Consider the following 23,348-nt stretch of genomic DNA (forward strand, 5'->3'; position numbering starts at 1 on the left):
TTTCCCCGAATATCATAGCTGATCGCAGATATGAGATATGGTGGTCCTAGCAGGAGGATTCTTTTAACAGGGGATTTGGGGCAGAACCGATTTTTGTACCTAAAAAACGGAATCGGTGGAAGTTCACTGTAGAACGAAGGCGTTCTCTGTCCGTCATTATTTCCGTCAGTACTGAATGGTTTGCTGGATGAACCAAGTTCTGCACATCTGCCCAGCATTAGTGTCTTCAATTATACATAATACATTCATAGTTTACATCATCAAATTTTTTCTTAGTAGTTTGTTTTTCCCCCACCCACAGGAATTTAAGTGTTTGGGGCAATCTCGCTCCCCGTCCATGTCTCCGAGTAAGCAGGCCACTTCTGCCGATCCTGCGTCCCTTTCGTTGTTTGAGCAGTACACCAATGGAGGGAATCCTTTTGAGCTACAATCCGTGTTGAAAGACGATGAAACTGAGGATGTTCTTGCATCAAATGGGGTAAGATCTCCCTGCGTGGAACTGACCATATTGGGGGTACGAGGGATGTCACACTGCTGGAAGCCCCAACAATTCAATCTAATTAGCATTTTCAGTGAATGACCACAATCCTCTATGCTCAAACCCTGCACTGGAGATGGCTCTCCGCTTCAAAGTGTATGTTAAGTAATACGACCTGTGCACAATTCTCCTCAGGCATCATACAGTTGCCTTGGCACTGGTACTGCCACACATGCTACTAGTGTATCGCCATCTGGCGGGAGAGTGAGGTTACAGCGACACTTGAAAGCGCTTTACCTTATGATAGTCCATCAATGAATGAACACCGCAGCCCCTTTATTCTGATGATTACAGTTAGATGACCTATCCTAAGTAATAGGGCATAATACAGGGAGACGTCCAAAGCAGATCTATCTATCTATCTCATATCTATCTATCTCATATCTATCTATCTCATATCTATCTATCTCATATCTATCTATCTCATATCTATCTATCTCATATCTATCTATCTCATATCTATCTATCTCATATCTATCTATCTATCTCATATCTATCTATCTATCTCATATCTATCTATCTATCTCATATCTATCTCATATCTATCTATCTATCTATCTATCTATCTATCTATCTATCTATCTATCTATCTATCTATCTATCTATCTATCTATCTATCTATCTATCTATCTATCTATCTATCTATCTATCTTATCTATCTCATATCTATCTTATCTATCTATCTATCTATCTAGCTCTATCTCTATCTATCTATCTATCTATCTATCTATCTATCTATCTATCTATCTATCTATCCTATCCTATCCTATCCTATCCTATATCTCACAAGCAGATCAACTTCTTACCCCTCCTAACAACTTATCCCTAGTAATCGGCAATGGGGCATGGCCCAAGTGCTCTAACCAGGCAGCCCACATATTTTCTAATTTAGTAAGTGAACCCCTTTTCATCTGTACCCTCTTTTTAAATACAAGCAGCCAGTTTGCCTTTCAGGGAATTAGATATAAGATCTTTAAATAGATATTCTACCTTCAAAATGACAGACCCCACACCATAACCTGACAGACCGGATTGTAAATCAATGGGGTCCATCGGGCGCTGGTGGTATTCATCGACAAAGCTAGTGTGAACATAGAGATAGATAAGAGACGGACGGACGGACGGATGGATGGATTGGAGATACATTGTGCTCCTCTTAATAAATTTGCCACATTTTACTCCAATGCACTTCAGATTAAGATTGGCGTATGAAACTCTATTCTCAATATATCTTCCCCATTGTGTTATACACCCTATTAGAGCATGTGACCCTCATAGAGCGGTCTCCCCGCCCCCCCCCCCCCCACTCGGAAGCCCTCGTATCATCCCATATATGAGGCCCTGAGTTAACTCTTTGATGATAAAATAGCTTTTCTTTCGGTTCTGGAAATCGTTCTGTAAAATGACGCTCCATGAAGTGTACGGGAACGTCGGCAATGCTCGTCCTGATCTTGAGTTCTTGTTCTTTCCTTGTAACGTCTCGTCACATGTAAACTGCAGATTGTACAAATCAATTTGACTCCGCGGCTGCCGCAGAGGCCCAGCATGGGGGACACATCACTGAAGTGATATCCGCATCAATAATTGTGGGTGTCACTACTGGGGCGGAGGAGGATTTAGTAAGCGAATGTATTTTTCCTGCGGTTAAATAACCCCCACAGACGTCTGATATTCTAGTAATAAAAACAAGCGTAACATCTTCTTTCTCAGTATGAATCCGACGAGCTGGAGAAAAGTGCTTATCAGGAGTACGACAGTGACAGCGACGTCCCGGAGGAACTAAAGAGGGATTATGTTGATGAGCAGACCGGAGATGCACCATCAAAAAGGTGACTGCACCCTATAATGTGTGTTTTTTTTAGTCGCTCGTCTTGGGGGGGGGGGGTAATGTCAAAGGAAGCAGCACAAGAGGGAGAAAAACTCTAAACTAGAACGAAAGTTTTCATCAATCAGGGAAATCTAGTGTTAGGTATAGGATTTATCATTTGTAAAACACCCCATTGGTTAAGTCTGACTTAAAATTACCCAGAACAGGGAGCAACTACATTTAGCATCTCTCACTCTTGAGGACCCGGCACATCCAGTGCATTACTCAGACATCACTATGATTTTTCTGTGTAATGCTTCATTTCACCTGTGGTGGCACTGTAGGGTAATTGAGCACTTACTGCCAGGTTCCACCATAGATTACAGCTGATTGTCGGCGATCCCAGCAGTGATCAGTTTATTCTGAGGAGACCCTTCTAACAGGGATTGTTAAAATTCAATTCCACTACACCATTTACATTGCGATAGTTTAAGGGATTGACTAGAATTGGGGAAAAAGGTTCTACCACCCCCCTTTAGAAAGAGCACCACGTTTGTCAATGGGTTGTATCTGGTATTGCAGCTTGGCTTCATTGACTTGAATAGGTCTGAGCTGCAATTCCAGATACAACCCATGGACAAGTGTGGAGCTGTTTCCGGGGGACAAAAAGCACATCATTTATACCAATCCTGGACAACCCCTTTAATCATCGTTTAATGAAAAGTTTTGCAACTTTCTAATATGCTTTGTTTCTCAATTCTTCCCCATTTTCAAGATCTCTGCTTGTTTTCACCAAATAGAAATATATTTGTATAAATTCAAAAGCTGAACACAGACTCATACCTTCTCACATAGTTGAAGGTTTGTTACAATGTGTTTTTGGAGGTTAGAGCTTGGAGTCAGGAGAAGAGAAATATTTTTATTGATGCTGTGTTTGACCTACTGATACACTGTAACAAAGTGCAGCCATGTGAAGTTAGCAGTAAATATATATGGATTTTTAATCGCTGAATGTAAACAACAATCTTTCCATTTAATGGCCGCACAAAGTGGGGAGGAATTGAAACACAAAGGGGAATTAATTATTCTTTCTGCCCCAGTTTCTGTTTTAAAAAAGTTGCAAATTGTGACTTTTTTGTATTTGTGCCGCTCCTGCCACTTTACTAAAAAGAGGGTGGGACTTAGCCGAAGGGGGGCAGTGCCTCCTGCAGCCCGACAAATTTACTATAATTTATGCCAGAATCTGGTATAAATTATAGCACAAATCTACTCCAGCTCACATTTTTTGCCTTTAGTCAATGTTTTTTTTCGTCTCCGTAACCCCAATTCTATTCTATGTTCACCTTTTGTAATAATTTTTTGTTTAAAAATATCTATCAGGGTGTTTGGTGCGACTTTTAAAATACTTTTAATTAAAAATGTATTTTTGCTTTTTAAGATACAGCTGCTTTGTATCCTGTATATAGAGCAGCTGTATCTAGCGCTGGAACCTGTATACAACAGGTCAGTGGCACGGACTGTCTCAGTGTCAGCGGTTGCTGCTGTTTCTGACACGCGGATTCCACCTGTAATCGATCAAATATAAGTTATAAACTGCCAGGGACACGCAGGACCCGCTGATACTGAACCAATCAGTCCCGCGGACCTGACGGATTCAGGTCTCAGCGCTAGATACAGCTGCTCTATATACGGGATACAAAGCAGCTGTATCTCAAAAAGTAAGAATAATTTTTAAGAAAAAGTAATTAAAAAGTTGCACTAATTTCACGGATATATTTAAAAGAAAAAAAATATTTTCAAAAGTGTACCTAGGCTTTAATTCATGGAACATATTTATAAATGAATTACATTTTTTACTTAAAATGAAAAATGGTCATCAAAGGTGAACAATCTAAAGACAGACCAACACTCTGGGTCGTTCTATGGCACTTGGATGGATGTAAGGGTTCATTTCCTTTTTCCTTGCACATCAGACACCCACCACCCAAATTCCTATTAACAAGACAATATGTGGCCATGTGATCCTTTACGGACAATCTCATTAGTGGGGTTTCCTTTCTGCAGGTCTAGTGAAGCAGCCAAGGGGTCCGTGCACATGACATTGCTGTGTGCATGGACCATGTACAGCGTCCCATAGGGTACCTACAGGCCTGAATGATAGACCTATTGGCACTCTATGGGCCTTAGTACGATGCCCCTGCACTCCCTCTAGGCCAGAATACCTACTTTAATGTGGCAGACATTGGAACAACAATACACAGCCACATGGAGTTACAGCATGGACCTATAGCAGTCGATGATCGCCGATATTGTGGGTCCTGATAATGGTCGTATGCCTTGAAAGGGCTTTAGTTTCGGTCCGTATGGGATCTGTATTTTTTTTTTTGGGTCAATCCTATCAGACAAAAGTAGGAAAACCTTTCCTTTAGTGACGGTTACACCCTGGACACCGTCAGCAAGCAGGTTTACCTGCTTTTGACAGAGCTTAATATGGCTTTTATATTTGTTCTGATTATGTCTTGGTTGAAGATTTACAACGATCCTCTGAAATTCAGGAGCTCCCCTTATCCCGATTTCCTAAAATTTGGTGCTCAACTTTACACGAGGCCCAAAAGTACCCGCGTTCTTAAAGACAAGCCCTTGTAAACATCCTGACATTTAGAACTGATCGTCTTGAGCTTTCCTAACCACAATCTCATCTTAATGAAGTGTTTCCAGAGAGACCCTGAGGAGTCGGAAGAGATCCGATTATAACCTGAACAAGGTGAACGCGCCCATCCTGACAAACACTACGCTCAACGTAATAAGGCTTGTGGGTAAGTAAGCGGCTTTGCTGATTAATTATCTCTGACGACTCTTCCTATTAATTCACGTCCCGCGTCTTTAATCTGACAGGCAGGTAATGCAAAGGCTGTCACTTTTATAATTCGATTAGAGAATTGAAATTAACGCTCCTGTTCTACTTATTAGTGGGGACAAGCGGGGTAATTGTAAGGGGGGGGGGGGGGACTGTCGTCTTATATACGAAAACATGTTTACTGCCATTTGCTTGAGGAAATAATTGTTTTTTCTGATTTGCCATCATTTAATTAACGGAGGTCGTACGTCTTCCTCCCCAGATATACAACATTTGTGTCTGTATTTCCAATATTCATGGGACTGCAAGAAGCTTTGTCATAAAAATGAAATAACGTTACAGCATCTCTCTGCCAATTATAAGAGTTATGGAAGTTTATGCTTCGGTCCCTTTCACACGACAGGTTTTTACGGCCGTTTTTTTCAATGGCCGTCACATTAAACGGCTGCATTAAAATCTGTTAACCCCAATGGTGCTACTCACACGGACGATTTTTTTTTATTTTTTTTTAAATAGAACCGTCAAAAAATAGAACATGCCCTGTTTATGGTTTACTTTGGGTCTTAGTGGAGACCTAGCACTTCCTTTAGGATAAAGGAAGGGCATGGCATCCTAGTCAATGGTCATACATGCGGAAGGGGAGTGAGGGGTCCTCTCTACACAATGTACACCCCTGGTTGTATTGGTGTAAATGTAAATAGGAAAAAGACAACAATCAATGTATACCAAAATATAATGAACGGATCAGTGGATAAAGGGGCATTTGGCTATATACAGTACCCTTTAGCCGTGTCCATCTTGTCAACCATTTTTATTTCGTCAATGTATCAAAAATTAAAAATGAAGCAACTTTTCAAATAGTCCTGATTAAAAATGTCCTATAGTTTTGTTTCTATAGCTCCTATGCAGATCTATGTGTTTCCATGGTAACAGACAACAAACAAACCCTGTGTAGTCAGATCCTGTTGTCATACTCTCTTGCATCTGTTCCCTACCTCTTGTTAATCTACTAAATGTTAGTTATGAAGAAGTAGGGGACAGATACTGTGGTATGACTGTAGGATCATTTAGTGGGGGTCCTGTCGGTTGCGATCCCTCCGATCAATGCCAACATGTCCAAGCGATATGCCATCACTTTCTAAGGTGGGAAACTCCTTTAATTGTATTATTTATATTTTATTTTTATTATTATTGAATTATGAACATTTTTGATGCCTTGTTTACTGTTTTAGACATATTGAATTATATTAATGTGTAACTAAACATTTAGAAAAGTTTTGACATGTCCTAGTGACATGTCAAGTTTTGATCGGTGGGGGTCCAAGCACTGAGACCCCCACCGATCGCGATAATGAAGCGGCAGAAGCGCTCGTGTGAGCACCGTGCTGTTTTGTTTCTGATCAGCTTTCTTTGGAGCGGTGCATGGGCTCAATAGAAAGTCTATGATCCCGTATGCCGCTCGTTCAGCTTTTCGAGTAAAGCCGATCAGAAACAAAGAGGCACACAGCGCTCATCCGTTCGCTTCTACCGCTTTGTTTTAACGATCGGTGGAGGTCTCCGTGCTCGGACCCCCACCAATCAAAACTTCCGACATGTCCCTATGACATGTGAAAAGTTTTTTTTAAAGTTTAGTTACCCTTTAAACCTTAGCTGAAAATTTGCAAACATTGTTTTATCTCATTTTACTGCTTTAAGTACTATTAGGTTGATTAGTTATTATCTTGATGGCATGTTTCGAGAATGTCCTTATAAAGCTAGTAATTATCAATCAGTGAGATTAATTTTCTGCATCTATAAATATACCGTTCGCATAGACGTGAGATTCAGGCAAGAATAATGTAATGTCAATATGTATTTAAAGGGACATTACAGAACTGATATTCGCTTTGTTTGGCTGTAAGTATTACCACTTTCTCAAGAATTCCCTGAAGTCAGAGGGAAATGTTACTTCACAGTAAATACAATTATTCAGTCGATGTCTGGACAGAGTTATGATAAATGTCATCCATATTTTAACAAATGATTCTTCAAAATAAATCACATTCATAGCACATTTCCTCTAACAGTAAATGTCGACCATTAAAGCAGATCTAACTTTTTAGGTGACTTTTCAGAATAAGCGGTTTGCATTGTTTAGCAGTTTTTCCCTCTGCAGCCTCTATCTCTAATGCTCAGTTTGTTCTAAAGTGGGCGGAGCCTAACTGCTATCATGTCTTCTATACAGAGCACACATAGAAGAGGAGAATCCTGCCCTCCTATCTCTATCTACCACATATATAGAAGCAGCAGCAGTATTGAGCAGTGTAGCTGAGAGGTTAGCACTGGGATGACATATAAATCTTACAAGCAGCCTGTGTCTCCTCTCTCTGCTCCCTCATCCTGCTCCCCCTCCCCTCCCCATAGAATTGTATTGGCAGCGTGTGAGTCTCTTAGGCCTCATGCACAGTCCACAAAACCATGGGTCTGTCACACCGCAAAAAAGCCTTATTGTGCATCCATGTGTCACTCTGACTGATGGACAACAACAACAATTCACCAGTATTGGTGAATATGCATATCCGGACCGTAACATGACTAGTCCTGAGTTTTTGGGGACAGTATTTGCGGCCCCTGCACTGATCTGTGTAAATCATGTGCATGGGGCCACGGAAAAGAATAGATTCGCAATTTATCCGCAAAAATATGGCCGATTAAATTGCATCTGCAAAACCAGAGTTGTCTGCATGAGGCCTAACACACTGCTCCTGCTCCCTCCTCCCCTCTCCATAGGCTGCAGCGTCTGTGGCTATCCCCTTTTGCTCCCTACTCCTGCCCCCTCCATAGACTTCTATGGGCAGCTTGTCTGTTTCTTACTCACTCTGCTACTGCTCTCTTCCTGCTACTCTTCCTCTCTCCATAGACTCGTATTGGCAGTAGTGTCTGTGTCTCTCTCTGCTAATGCTTCCTCCTGCTTTCCCTTTCCTCTCCATACACTTCTATGGGCAGCAGTGTCTGTCTCCTCTATCCCTGCTCCTACCTACTACTCCCCCTCTCCATAGACTTCTTTTGGCAGGTAGTGAAGGGACACCCCAACCCCTACTTTCTGCAGTTGCAGTCTGTCTCCTCTGCTCTTTAACTAGAGACGGATTTTGTTTACAACAGGGGTGGACAGCAGATTACAGGAGGGAGACACCTAGTGGCAGTAACTTCACACAGAATTTTCATGGATAAAGCAACTCCATTTTACTATTCGATTACCATAAGTTGTTTGAAAATTTAGTATCCATTTAAACACTAGTTTTGTTCTTTTAGTCTAGATAACTTCAAAATTCTGTGCTGATAAATATCTTAATATATTTTTATAGGGGTCAGAGCTCAGTTTTTCTAAATATCAGCTCCAAATACCCTACGTAGATTTTCAAGAGGACCAGTCATGCACACTATGCCGGCCTCACTGAGGGCTGCTTAATGTAGTGACGGACAGGCTGATTTCTGCGGTCTGTCACTTATCTGCTAATGTGATGCCGTTTCTAAGCTGAAATCATGTCTGTTACTACATTATGCAGCCCTCAGTGAGGGGAGCACAGTATGCGTGACAGGTTCCCTTTAAAACATATTTTTCTCGCTACCTGCAACCACCACTAGGGGAGCTCACAAAATACTGTTGATACATTCAACTCCATAATAACACTGTATGCAGTCAGCTCCCCCTAGTGGTGGCTACTGACAGACAGAATTGTATCTATTAACTACCTATACAAGGAATTTGAAGCACTGTATTAGAAAAACATAGAAAGAAAGATATATAGAGAGATTAATAAGACAAGAAATCCACATGGTGTTAAAAGGTGGACATTCACATAACATAAAAACACCAGGAAATATAAGCCTGAGTGTGTAAAGTTCTTTTTTCTGTTCCCTGGAAAGTTGAATTACAACTATGGCCCCGTTCACATCTGCGTCAGAGCATTCGGCTGTTCTTCTCCGTCAGAGGAGCAGAACAATGTAATGCCGGACGCAACGGTCGGCGGCCGACAGAGCCAATTGACTTTAATTGGTCCCGTCGGATGTCGGTGTCCATGGTTTTACCGGAAACCATAGCGCAGCTTGCTGAAATCTTTGCCTAACGGCGTCTCCAGTGCAGATGTGAACAGACCCTATGACTGCCGTTACTTGTGGCAGCCACGTTTGTTTCCTTCGGCATACCAGTTTGTTTTTTCTTTTATATTTCTTCTTTTCTTAGTTTTATATTTCTTCTTTTTAGACCCCTGATCAGATGCTTTTAGATATTTACTTCACACATGGTCTTTTATATTGTATTCCAGGTCTCACCTGGTGTAAGTTGGCCAAAGAAAAGTGACATCTATTGTAGAAGCTACATAAATACTCTCTACTTTGTTTATTATGCTCTTGTATGGCACGTCTTCTCTTCCATTCAAATCCAAAGCTGCATAGAGAATTCAAGTAGATTCTTGTTAGTTCTGACTTCACATTCCCCAGTAATCCCTGCTGGTTCAGTGTCTGTATTGAGCATGCTTTTCTGATTTCTATTCTGGAAAATATAGGCTCATAGATAGAAGAAATAATACAAAATAACAAAAAGTATCAGTATTGCTTATAGCAATCGGTGAGATTCCAGTTTTGTTTTTCTCAGAACAAGTTTCTATGGGCAATACTGACGCTTTTTGTTGTTAGAACAGGGTTTGTGGATGGAGCCATTTTCTATAAGCTTGGCATAGTAGTCTGTACATGTAGGGGAAAAAAATCTAAATCACCAGAATGCAGTGTGGCAGAGGGGAGTGTCTGACAACACAGTGCTGACAGTTTAGAAGCAGCAACTAGCGGAGTTTAGGAACTGGAACAGAGGAAGATCAGTACAAAATAGGTAAAGAAAACCATTTGTAAAGTTCTTCAAGATTATTTGTAGAAGGTGTCTAAATATCAACGGCAAAACTTTGTGGTGTCCGCAACTTTTTTTTAACCCTTTTTATCGTTTAGTGGCACACCAAACTCCTTTCTGGCCCTGAATACTCTTAAAAAGTTGCCCTGGGACCGTTTTTAGGTCTGGCTGTAAATAACTGTTCAGAATTTTTTTGCTCCGCGTATTTCTTGCTGCCCTCAATCGTAAGGGCAGGCTCACACAGTGCAGTTTTGATGCAATTATTTCTTAAAGGGTATACACTAGTTGCCATGAGAGATGGTGCCATAGCGCTAGGTAAAGCGTAGTGCCCCTTTTATGTCAGAGAAGCCAAATAGTTCTGTGGCCCCTTTATTCTAGATGACACATTCCCTCTAGGGATCAGTGGGAGTCCCAGAGAGCAGACCCTCAACCGTCAGACATTGATGACATATTCTAGAAATATGTCTATAGCTGGAATACACGGTGTTGTCCAGGACTAGAAAAAAAAGATCTGCGTTTTTTTTTTCATCTTGTCCATGGGCTGTCTGGTAGTCACTTGGAGCTAAGCTGCAATACCAGACACAACCTATAGGCAAAAGTGGCGCTTTTTTCTGTGGGAAAAAAAAACAGACCTTTTTTTTTTCTAATTTCGGACAACCTCTTTAGGTGTTTTCTTTATATTTTTGCTCTCCTTAGAATGCACTCCTAAATTTGATTTATAGTTGTGTGTATGTATATATATATATAAGAAAATCAAAAAGTAGACCAGGGATTACCGTGTTTTTTGACCAATGATATTTTTTTTGGGGTACAGGAAGATATATGCAGATGATGACTATACTGAGGCCAATCGCTTTTGACGTAATTCACTGCATGTCGCAGCTTTTCGACTACTACCTTTATGCCGTTTACACATTCTTTGGAAGAAATGATGCAGTAAGTATAGAATGCGTCTTCCCTAAAATAATCTAATATTACCGCCCCACCCCCAAAGGTGAATTTATATGTAGTGAATAGGAATAGAACACATAAGACCACGTTGAATCGGTAGTCTCCTTATGTAAAGTATTGTCAATGGGGCTTGTCCCTACACGCTCTGACGCCCTCCAAGTAGTACTAACAGTGCCAAACTGTGTGGTGACCTTCTGTTAAGGGGAATGGTAGTGCCCCATTGTCAATTCATTCATACATTTCCAGGAGGAATAACGGAGGTACGGTAAAATGCAGAGTTCTGAGAAAATATTCTTCAAAATTTAAGATTTCATGTAGAATACAAGTATTTACTAAAGGAGACATATCAGGAGAGGTGACCGCTCCTGTTTAAGAAGTGAATAAGCATCGCAGCCCTGGTAATGGATCTCCAGAACGACGTTACCGTAGCAGGTAATATTAAGGTGTAGAGGGAGAACCCGTTACTAGGAGCTCACGTTACCTCGTTGGAATGTGACCCAGGGGGTCTTTTAGGCCCCCTAAACTTATAGATGCCCTAAAATAAATTGCTCGGACAGGTGCGAGATGCTCTTTAATATGGAAGACTGAGGTCCCATGCACACGACCATGCCCGTAATCACGGCCCGCGATTACAGGTACAGGTGGCCGCGGACAGCCACTCGCATTTTCGCCCCTGCTCCCATACAAAGTATGGGAGCACGGCCCGTAAAAAAGCAAAAGAACGGACATGTTCCATTATATGCGGTACACTTCTACGGCCCGGACGCCTTCCCACAAATATACGGGGACTTGTCTGTGGTCAATAGAAGTGAATGGGTCCGTAATTGCGGACCGTAATTACAATCTGCAATTACGGACGATTTTTACGGTCGTGTGAATGGGACCGAAGTCTTATTCTTCTTCTGCCGATCACATCTCTAATGTTTTGTCTTAACCTTCCAGTACGAATCCACCGGACTTGGCCTCAGCAGCAGCCGACTCAGGACAACGTTAAACCGAATTCAAGAAAGTCTCATTGACCTGGTGAGTGTTCTATCAAATACTTCTGATGGTCGCGTCATCGAGGTCATGTTCCTAGGAGCGTCCGCACCGAATGTGACTGTGGGCAGAATGTTATTACACTAATGTCACCTTATGGAGGTTTCCGCAGGGGTGGAGGGGATTGCAATGGTAATTTTGTCATATCTTGGACACCGCTGATGGAGTCCGTACAAGTGCCTATGCCACACTACCCAGTCACCCAAACATGGAACATCATTCTGGATCAGAAGGCGGAAGTGTGACATCCCAACGTATTGTGGTTATAGTAAACTCTCCCATGTGGGGCTGCCACCCACCTATTGATTTTTTTAAGGGGTTCTCCGCTTTGTACAATCTCTACTTGTTAAAAGGGTCCCTTGACAATAAGCAGATCACAATGTGTCCCACCAGTGATCAGCTGTAATCTGTGGGGAAACCTGCAGTAAGTGTTAAATTTCCCTGCAGCGCCACCACAGGGGAAATGAAGCATTACACAGTGTCCATTCATATCAATGTGTTGTCTGTTGTCAGGACAGGTCCTCCAGAGAGAGGGAGATGCTCTTTGTAATCGCTCTCTTACCTGCCCAAGAGATGAGGATCCTGAACAGAGGACCCCTTTCTATTAACTGATAATTCCCTGATAGGGTGTATAAACAGAGTCTTCTAAACTAGTCAACCCCTTTAAGGACGTTCTATGTTTTGAGATCTTTACGGAAATAGTCAGCGATCCTCTTGTCACAGATCACAATGAACTATTTGTCAGCCTTTCTCAGCAGCTTCCTCCTTGTTTTTTGGTTCCACCGGGACTCGACCACATAGTCCAGTGTGCGCCATATGGAACGGTGGTGGAAGTTTTTAATTGCAACTTTATAGCAACATTTACTGTTTGAGGACGAGCACCAATAACGTGGCGTCTGTGGATGACATGGCTGAGGAAAATTGTAACACTGTAATGAGGTTGAGCTGCAATACCCTACTCAGCCATTGGATGAGAAAGGCGCTATGTCGGGAAAAAAAAAAATCAGAAGGGGCTGCAGTTCTCTACTTTTTCCTCTAGCTAAAATTAATGCTTGTTTGAGTGTTTGCTATGAGGCGATGTCCCCGTGGTAACTCTGAACAACCAAAACACTGTGACAGGAAGTGTTGTCATGGGGACACAGTAGAGCGATTACTGAGATTACACCGCTAAAGAGTCGAATATTTATATTTATTTATTTTTGTTCTCTGCACATTAAAAGGGGTTTAATATTGATCTTTTTTTTATTGTGTGTCCAAGTATATGACGTTGTGTTTTGTGTCCAGCCATTTAACACAAACATTGTCATTTTGCAGACATTTCACTTTCATACATTTGGGAATGATCACCAGCGCGCCATTCTGTGTTATGGGACTGGCAATGATCTCGCACCAGTTAACGCACCTTAAAGGATATTATTCATCTTATTATAGGCTGCGCTGAATGTTTATCTGAAGGTATAAAAGGAAGAGTTCTCGCTGAATCGCTGTTATTTACTTCCATTGGATGAAGTGAATGCTGCTGATTTCCCCCTGTCGTTCTGTATAGTATTTATTTAATCTATGGGACAACAGCTGTAATCATGCTGCATTCAGCCACTACGGTTCAACTCTGCTACATCAGTTCTCGAAGAAGTAGCTCAGGAGTCTTTTGCATCTAGCGGTCCTATATTTTATTGTTGAGAGCCATAAGCAATTTTATTCCCACTCCAATACAGCGGTCACTAAGGGGCCATCGCCTTTTCCCGGCGGCCCAGTCTAAGTCCCGCACGGGTGTCTGATGACAGCCGGGCTCCTGCTCCAACGGCCACGATCGACGTTTACTTCGATTGCGGCCGTTTAACCCATTAAGTGCTGCGATCAATAGCGACCGCGGCAATTAACTTGTTTACAGAGGGAGCAAATGCGGGCATCCGATGGGGTGTCATGGCAGCCGGGGGCCTGATAAAAGCCCCCAGGTCTGCCCTGGGCATATGCCTATTAGAACGCGCCGGAGGCACGTCCTAATAGATTGCCTGTTAGATTTACACTGACCGGCAATAATGCTTTGGTATACTAAGATCGCATAGTGAAGTCCCCGAGTGGGACTAAAAAAAAACCCGTAAGTAATGTGAAATTAAAATTACAGTAAAAAAGTAAATTAATTTTTTTCCATAAAAAGTGGTTTTATTTAGTAAAAGTGTAAAGAAATAAATAAAACTACACATATATGGTATCGCCGCGACCGTAATGACTCAAACAATAAAGTTAATATGTAATTTAGACCGCAAAGTGAACACCATAAAAAAAAAAAAAAAACAATGGCAAAATTGCTATTTTTTTTCCATTGGCCCCCAAAAAAGTGATAATAAAAGTTCATCAATAAGTCTCATGTAACCCAAAACAGTACCAATCAAAACTACGTCTCGTCCCGCAAAAATCAAGCCCAAAAAATCAAGCCCAAAAAATCACTACATTGATGGAAAAATGACGGCTCTTGGAAAGCGACGAGGCAAACATTATTGTGCGAAAGTTGTAAAACATAAAAAACCTCTACATATGGGGTATCGCCGTAATCGTACCGACCCATACAATATAGGTAAAGTGTGATTTACGTCGCACAGCGTCCATTTAAAACAATGGCGGAATTTTAGGTTTATTTTCTATCCCCACCCCAAAAAAGTTAATAAAAGTTCCTCAAAAAATGATATGTACCCCAAAATGGTGCCATTAAAAAGTACAACCAATCCTGCGAAAAAATTAAAAAGTTATAGCTCTTTGAATGCGACGATGGAAAAACGAAAAAAATTAAATCAAAAATAGCTTGGTCATTAGGGCCTAAAATAGGCTGGTCACTAAAGGGTTAATAATTAAAGGGGTGTCCACATACTTTTGGACATATTGTGTATGTAACGTAAAGGTGACGTTTTCCTTTAGATGGTGCTGCAGGTGGAGCAGTAATGGTAGTTTTCGAGCCTGCGAGGTCTGTGCTTTGCTTTTTTCTTCTGTTCTATGTTTGATGATGTTGTACATTATAACTATTACGCTGTATTGGTCCTCGAGTAGGTTAAAGCCCGGAGTCGATAAACACAATCATTGTTACCGCATGGAGGGCACTCAGGGAAGACGTGGGTCAAATACTTGGTGCCTTCTGCTTTGTCTACTTGGTGAAGAAGTAGCTCTTACGTGAATCTCCCGACTCTTAGCGCAATCAGCCTCCCAGAAATCCAGATTGTGATGATGATTGAGCTGTTTTGGATAAACTTGTACTGAATACCAAGTACATGACTGTGAAATTTATAGCGAACCCATCAAAAAAAAAATCACCATCCTTCCTCAGGCAGCCGTAGGTGTAGATTAGAGCAGAGCAGACGGATATTGTGCCTCACATTAATAGTAATTAACCCCATCATGTTACTCAGTCGTAATGGACAACATTGGGTTAATGTGGGAGGAACATGATGGGGTTAATTACTATTAATGTGAGGCACATGGAGGTTCAAAATCCATCACCCCTCGTGCCTCACATTAATAAGTAATAGAAAGCAGTTTTTTATTTTATAACAGCGTAAACAAATGACGCTATAAATGTGTTATTACGGTCGCGACGATACCGAATATGTGTATATTTTATGTATTGAGATTTTGTTTGTTTATTGTAAAAAATATGTTGTTTTTAAATTTAACATTACCTTTTTTTTTTTACTTGAATTTTTTTTAAACTTTAATGTACTGGCATTTATCTATATACTGATACTAGACAGGCATATATCTATATACTGATAGTACACAGGCAGTTGTTAGGACGTACCTCAGTATGCCCTAACAACAGGAAATATGGTCAGACAGCCCTGGGGTCCTTCAATGGACCCTGGGCTGTCTGCCCATGTATGGTGTGTCCCTCGATCGTTTCACAGGGATACCCCGTGACGTGATCCAAAGGGCACCCCGTTTCTCATTTTCCCCTTGAATGCTGCGATCAGCTTTGATCGCAGCATTCAGGGGAATAACGGCGGAGATGAGTGGTTTCTCTGATCTCCACCGTTAGAGTGCGGCTGTGTAATACAGCCATTGCCCCGCTCCTGACAATAAGTGCGTGCGCGCGGTCAGCATGAGGTGACGTGACCAGCGCTGCACTAATGAGCGGCGGCGCAGGCACGGAAGACAGAACATGGGGGTGTTTTGCAGTGCGGATGCCATGTTCTGTCTTCAGTGTCCGCGCTAATTAGTGCAGTGCTGGTCACAACACATCATGCAGAACACGCGCGCACTTGTCAGGACTCAGGAGCGGGGCAATGGCTGTATCACACATGTATCACACAACCACGGCCCCGCTCTAACTACATTCATGTATTACTATACTTAGCTGTGCAGCCACACAGCTTAGTATCGAAATACATGAAATAACGGTATTGAACTGTTTCAGGGTTCACGGTATCGAAGTTTCGATGGATCGTGCATCCCTAATACACAGTACTCTCAGGCAATCAGATGTCTCCCACTGCTCCCTCTCCCCTCTCACAGCATACACTTCACAGAGACCCAGAGAAAAAAGCTGCAGCTTCATCCCCCTCCTCCCTGTCTACGTTGGTTCCGTTATTCCCTTGCTCTGCTCCTCTGACGGAACAGAACAACAGAATAGCACAACGCAGGTGTGAACCCAGCCTTTAGTAGCTGCAATGTTTTGTTATGGCGTGTAGAATTTCTTGTGATCACTTCATGTAGGGAAATGGTGGTCACTCAGATAGGAAGACAAGCCGTTGCTAAGCAACTAGAACTGCCATACTCTGCAATATACAGCAAATCATGTGACTCAATGCGTGCCTTGTATATTCAGACCATTAGCCAATTTACAGTAGAGCAATACAGTTATTTTTTTATTTATTTTTATTAAGAAATTATTTTTCCTAAAGGCGTATTAAGGTTTTAACAAATGAAGTTAATCTTTGTATAATAAAAATGTATACAATTTCCAATATACTTTCTGTATATATTTTGAATGCTGACATAGAATCGGTCATTACTACTTTTTGGGGTTGGGCATTCCATAGCTGGACTACTCGAACTGTAACGAGGACTTTCCTATATTGATGTCTAAAACGCCTTTTGTCCGCACGTAAAGAATGTCCCCTGGTCCTTTGTACCGTTCTTGGAATAAATAACTCATGTGCTAGTTCTTTATATTGACCTCTCATATATTTATACATGTTATATAAGGTGTCTTTTTTTTCCATGCTGAACAAGCCCAATTTTCGTTTCATATCCCCTATCCCATATTCTCCCATATCCTTTTTACAATGTAAAGCCCAAAACTGAGTCCCATATTTGAGATGTGGACTTTTAAAGGGATCAATAGAGGGGCAAAATTACATTGGGATCAATTTATTTCTCTTTTTATACACCCTAGAATTTGATTTGCTTTTGCAGCTGCTGCTTGACATTGAGTACTGCTGCTTAGCTTACTTGTAACCACAATAGCCAGGTCCTTCCCTTTCTCTGTTATCGCCAGTTTTATTCCTTTAGGCGGTTCAGTCCACACTTCTGACTTTACCCCATTTTGGAGTGTGTAGCATTAACATGTTGTCGTTTGTAGGAAGTGGCCAATGAAAATTCTGGATCTCTAGCCCCAGGAGAAGAAAGAAAAGAGAAGATTCCAAGTCCTTACCTGAGCCACATGGTGGTTCTAACAGAGAGTAATACCCTGTATGGGCTGGCCCAGAGAGTAGTTGCTACAGAGTCCCTGTAAGTATAAATATTAATATATTTATTTTTATCCTGTTCATAGAACATTTCAGTCTCGGCACCGGTTTTACATGACCCCCTACTTACATTTGACGCACATGCACGTTATAGTCGGGAGGGGTGGAGTGGGTTCATAAGCTGGACTATATTGTGAAAGCGATCTAGGTTCATGAACTGCGATGTGATCAATTACAGGTGGATCCTATTTAACAGTGGTTTCAAATTAATTTATACAGTCTTATGAAAATTTAAAAAAAAAGACGTGAAAACATGAAGTTAACACAGTCAGGCCGGGTGACTGAGTGACCAAACACAGGCTCCATTGCCTCTAAAATGGCTGCCAATGGTTTGCAGTGCTATTTAGTAAGAAGAATATGAATATTAGAATAAATTTAGGTCACCTTTATTAACATAAGAATGGCTGGTGGCTCATATTCGTCTAGGCCATTACCACTTTCAGCCCCGGCTGCCAGAAGTGGAAGATGTGGGAGGGGAGGCTAGCATTGGGCAGGCAAATTGTGGCTCTCCATAGCTTTATTTCTGCTTGAACAAACCGAATACAAACAGAGTATAAACCCCTACAGATTATTGTGGTATATTTAGTGCACATTTGAAGGGATGTCGCTGCTTGTTCAGGGTATTTCGCATTTACCCAACTCAATCCAGTTCATAAAAAGATCAAAGTTCATTTATTGGTGATTTACTAATGAGCTTTTACAGTCACTTCCATGTTTTTTTTCGTTTTTTTTTTCATTATTATTTATTAGAGGTCATTATTGCTGCACTTGTTTCCTCTCACTACACTTCAGATACTTGGCATCCTGGTAGACCTAAATCTTGTGCCAGGGTAAGTTGCCACAATTTACTGAAATTTGAGGAGCTGCCCGTTATCCTTGGATGAGCATCATTGACTGCGTTCTACATTAAAATGGCAACACAATTATTTATTATGGTTTAGAAAAACTGGTTAAAAATGAAGTAATTTTCCATTATTTGTGGTATGTGGCTATTGGAAAATCTGAGGAATCTGCATATCATAACCTTATACTACTTTACTGTCTAGTGTTTAATGTGCTGACTAGGAACTATAATGTTTTATTGCTTTTTTATATATATATACAGTGAAGGAAGTAAGTATTTGATCCCTTGATGATTTTGTAAGTTTGCCCACTGTCAAAGACATGAACAGTCTAGAATTTTTAGGCTAGGTTAATTTTACCAGTGAGAGATAGATTATATAAAAAAAAAAAACAGAAAATCACATTGTCAAAATGATATATATTTATTTGCATTGTGCACAGAGAAATAAGTATTTGACCCCCTACCAACCATTAAGAGTTCAGCCTCCTCCAGACCAGTTACACGCTCCAAATCAACTTGGTGCCTGCATTAGACAGCTGTCTTACATGGTCACCTGTATAAAAGACTCCTGTCCACAGACTCAATTAATCAGTCTGACTCTAACCTCTACAACATGGGCAAGACCAAAGAGCTTTCTAAGGATGTCAGGGACAAGATCATAGACCTGCACAAGGCTGGAATGGGCCACAAAACCATAAGTAAGACACTGGGTGAGAGGGAGACAACTGTTGGTGCAATAGTAAGAAAATGGAAGACATACAAAATGACTGTCAATCGACATCGATCTGGGGCTCCATGCAAAATCTCACCTCGTGGGGTATCCTTGATACTGAGGAAGGTGAGAGCTCAGCCGAAAACTACACGGGGGGAACTTGTTAATGATCTCAAGGCAGCTGGGACCACAGTCACCAAGAAAACCATTGGTAACACATTACGCCGTAATGGATTAAAATCCTGCAGTGCCCGCAAGGTCCCCCTGCTCAAGAAGGCACATGTACAGGCCCGTCTGAAGTTTGCAAATGAACATCTGGATGATTCTGAGAGTGATAGGGAGAAGGTGCTGTGGTCAGATGAGACTAAAATTGAGCTCTTTGGCATTAACTCAACTCGCCGTGTTTGGAGGAAGAGAAATGCTGCCTATGACCCAAAGAACACCGTCCCCACTGTCAAGCATGGAGGTGGAAACATTATGTTTTGGGGGTGTTTCTCTGCTAAGGGCACAGGACTACTTCACCGTATCAATGGGAGAATGGATGGAGCCATGTACCGTCAAATCCTGAGTGACAACCTCCTTCCCTCCACCAGGACATTAAAAATGGCTCGTGGCTGGGTCTTCCAGCACGACAATGACCCGAAACATACAGCCAAGGCAACAAAGGAATGGCTCAAAAAGAAGCACATTAAGGTCATGGAGTGACCTAGCCAGTCTCCAGACCTTAATCCCATCGAAAACTTATGGAGGGAGCTCAAGATCCGAGTTGCCAAGCGACAGCCTCGAAATCTTAATGATTTACAGATGATCTGCAAAGAGGAGTGGGCCAAAATTCCATCTAACATGTGTGCAAACCTCATCATCAACTACAAAAAACGTCTGACTGCTGTGCTTGCCAACAAGGGTTTTGCCACCAAATATTAAGTCTTGTTTGCCAAAGGGATCAAATACTTATTTCTCTGTGCACAATGCAAATAAATATATATAATTGTGACAATGTGATATTCTTTTTTTTTTTTTTTATATATAATCTATCTCTCACTGGTAAAATTAACCTAGCCTAAAAATTCTAGACTGTTCATGTCTTTGACAGTGGGCAAACTTACAAAATCAGCAAGGGATCAAATACTTATTTCCTTCACTGTATATATTGTATATATTTTGTTTAAAACAAGTACAAACATTAATGGGCGTTTCCAGGAATATCCATAGTGGGTCGGACCCCCACTGATCAGCAGAACATTGATCCAGACACATCGGCACATCTGTACATACGGCGTTGCCTGGTACATCAGCCGACTTGCTATGCCATCAATGCATATAACCCCTTTTAAAGGGCATTTCCATTTATTCATTTTTTTATAACGCTTAAAGGGGTTTTCCGAGTTATTTAAAAAAAATTGGCTATGGTAAGAGGAATGCAAAAAAAAGAAAAAACAGCCATTACTTGCCTCACAGATCCCCGTTATTCCAGCGCCGCTGCTTTCATTCCTCCCCGCGCTGTGTATTGACATAGCTGCAGCGATAATGTGCCCGTGTACCCACATGATCAATGCAGCCAATCGCTGGTCTCAGTGGGTATCAGGATCGCTGAAGCTATCACTTGGGTATATGGACACGTCATTGCTGTAGCTATGTGAATAAACAGCAGGGGGGACGTAGCGGTGGAATGACGGGGATCTGCGAGGTGAGTAATAGCCCTTTTTTTATTTTTTCGCATCCCTCCTACCGTACCCAATTTTTTTAAATAACTCTGAAAACCCCTTTTAAGATTTAATTATAAAAAAATAATAATAATAATAATAATCACAGAGTGACCAGGGCCCATATTTGTTTTATTTGGGTTTACTAAATATACGTTATGTTTATTTTATTTATTTTTTAAATCCTCTTTTTAGCCTTACACTTGGATGCGGAAAGACGGAAAAATATTTTTTTTAGTTCCTTTTTGTGCATTGGGATAATTTAGATTTTGGATGACACATATTAAATATGGGATGTAAAAAGTAAATAAGATATTTTTATTTTTTTTCTTGTCTTTTTTTTCTTTTCCTTCTTTTTTAATATATATTTTTTTTAACGTGTTGTAATTTGTTTCAACTCGCACCATTCCCTATCCACACACTGAGTAATTTCATCAGGATGTTTTTGGAGCATTGGAGGAAACCAGAGAAACAGGAGATAACCCATAAAAACATGGGACGACATAAACTCTGCATAATCATTTCTTCTCTTGTCTTGTTTTGTCTTTTGTGCTCTGAGGACACCAACATTTAACTTTGATATTTTTGGCATAAACCAAACACCGCAAAACACCCACCATAAAGCATGCTTGGGGCAGCATCATGCTGTGGGATTGCTTTTCCGCAGCTGGCCCTTTGTGTAGGAAGAGGGTCAAATGAATACAGCAAAATTCAAAAAATCCCGTAGGAAAACCTGCTGCAGGCTGCAAGAGAACTGCAACTTCGGAGATTTATTTTCCAGTAAGACAATGACCCCAAATATCAAATATGTTTCTAATAGGTCATAGGGATGTCAAAGAGGTCAACCCATTTAATGATTTGTTGCCATTGGCATGTAAGTGTGATAATAGGCAGATATATCGCACCATCTGCGGCCCTGGAGGAGACCAGTCCTGTATTTTCTTGCTTCTCTGCCGTCTAATCACAGGGATTTGTTCTTTTTCAGGGTTTTCTTGGCTGAACAGTTCGAATTCCTCCAGACTCATCTAGACTCTGTGATGCCAGCAGCTAAAAAACCTTTCCTGCAGCAGTTCTATTCACAGGTCAGTCTCTAGGACCGTGTTTCTAAACCATTTCAAGCAAAGAACCCCCAAGTGACAAGACGTTTCAACAGAGTACCCCCAAGTGACAGGACGTTTCAACCGAGTACCCCCAAAGAAGCGATCAGTTATAAGGCTCTGCTCACACTACTGCTACTGTCAGACGCTGTCCGGGTCCGTCACAGATTCTGTCAGATTTGACAGGAAGAATAGGGCAGTAGGCAATGCTATTCTTTCCATCAAAATGATTGACACGGTGACGGAACTCTGACAGACCCCATTATAAGTCATTATAATGGGGTCCTTCGGGAGTTGTTGGTGTCTGTTGTGTGGTTGATCCAGCACTGCGTCGTACCTGCTGACCAGAAGATGGGAATGAAAAGAGTCGCGCGTAGGGAACCATGCAAGATCCCCTATGCCCCGCCCATTTATATAGGACACGCCCCCAACTGACAGCATTTGAATAGCAAAAAGTACATATGGCCACTGCAGCAGACCCCTAAAATAATACAGACCTGGCCAGACACCCTTTATACAGAAACTTCTGTATACAGACCCCCTTGTGTGTATATGTGTATATATATATATATATATATATATATATATATATAGACCCCTCTATATATATATATATATATATATATATATATATATATATATATATATATATATATACACAGACATCAGACCAGTCATTCCCCTTTTTACAGACCACCTAATAATTAGACCCCATAACAGACCCCTCATTGATTAGACCCCAGATTAGATCATCTAATAATTACAGACCATAGTTCAGACTCCTTAAAAAAAATTACATAACCAAGATCAGACCCCCTAAGAATTTAAAGGCTCCAGATCAGACCCCTTAAAGAGAACCTTTCATCTGCCCAAACATGTGCCGCTGAGTGCAGCATGTAATGGGCAGTGCTGCACAAACCCTGTCTCACTTTTAATTTTCTTCCTCTCTTCCTCCGTTATTTAGATATTGGTGCCGTTATATTTGGCGCCCGATATGTAAATAACCCCCTAAACTGTCAATGGGGCGTTTCTTTATTTCTAAATGCCAAGTGGGCGTTACTTCTCGCTGTGACACTGTCCAATCCGCTACGGACAGTGTCAAAGCGGCTTGTGCTCTGTGATCACACAGTCTTTCCTTCACTGTCTGACTTGAGCTGGAGAGGAGAGCGCGCGCACGCACTCACAGC

The 23,348-nt window shown here is 41.3% G+C and overlaps 1 protein-coding gene across 2 annotated transcripts in view; it reads left to right on the top strand.

The window, feature by feature from the left end:
* The window catches only part of VPS50 (VPS50 subunit of EARP/GARPII complex), a 151,535-nt gene that overhangs the window by 119,326 nt on the left and 8,861 nt on the right, over window positions 1-23,348 (top strand). For both annotated transcript variants that reach the window (XM_075827722.1, XM_075827720.1), the window contains 7 exons: window positions 302-478; window positions 2,249-2,367; window positions 5,055-5,161; window positions 10,896-11,017; window positions 11,975-12,055; window positions 17,640-17,788; window positions 22,050-22,146. In XM_075827722.1, coding sequence (XP_075683837.1) covers window positions 302-478; window positions 2,249-2,367; window positions 5,055-5,161; window positions 10,896-11,017; window positions 11,975-12,055; window positions 17,640-17,788; window positions 22,050-22,146 — 852 coding nt within the window. The remainder of the gene's footprint in view (window positions 1-301; window positions 479-2,248; window positions 2,368-5,054; window positions 5,162-10,895; window positions 11,018-11,974; window positions 12,056-17,639; window positions 17,789-22,049; window positions 22,147-23,348) is intronic.

The sequence above is a fragment of the Rhinoderma darwinii genome, chromosome 5, assembly GCF_050947455.1.
Source record: "Rhinoderma darwinii isolate aRhiDar2 chromosome 5, aRhiDar2.hap1, whole genome shotgun sequence".
In the NCBI taxonomy this organism is placed as follows: domain Eukaryota; kingdom Metazoa; phylum Chordata; class Amphibia; order Anura; family Rhinodermatidae; genus Rhinoderma; species Rhinoderma darwinii.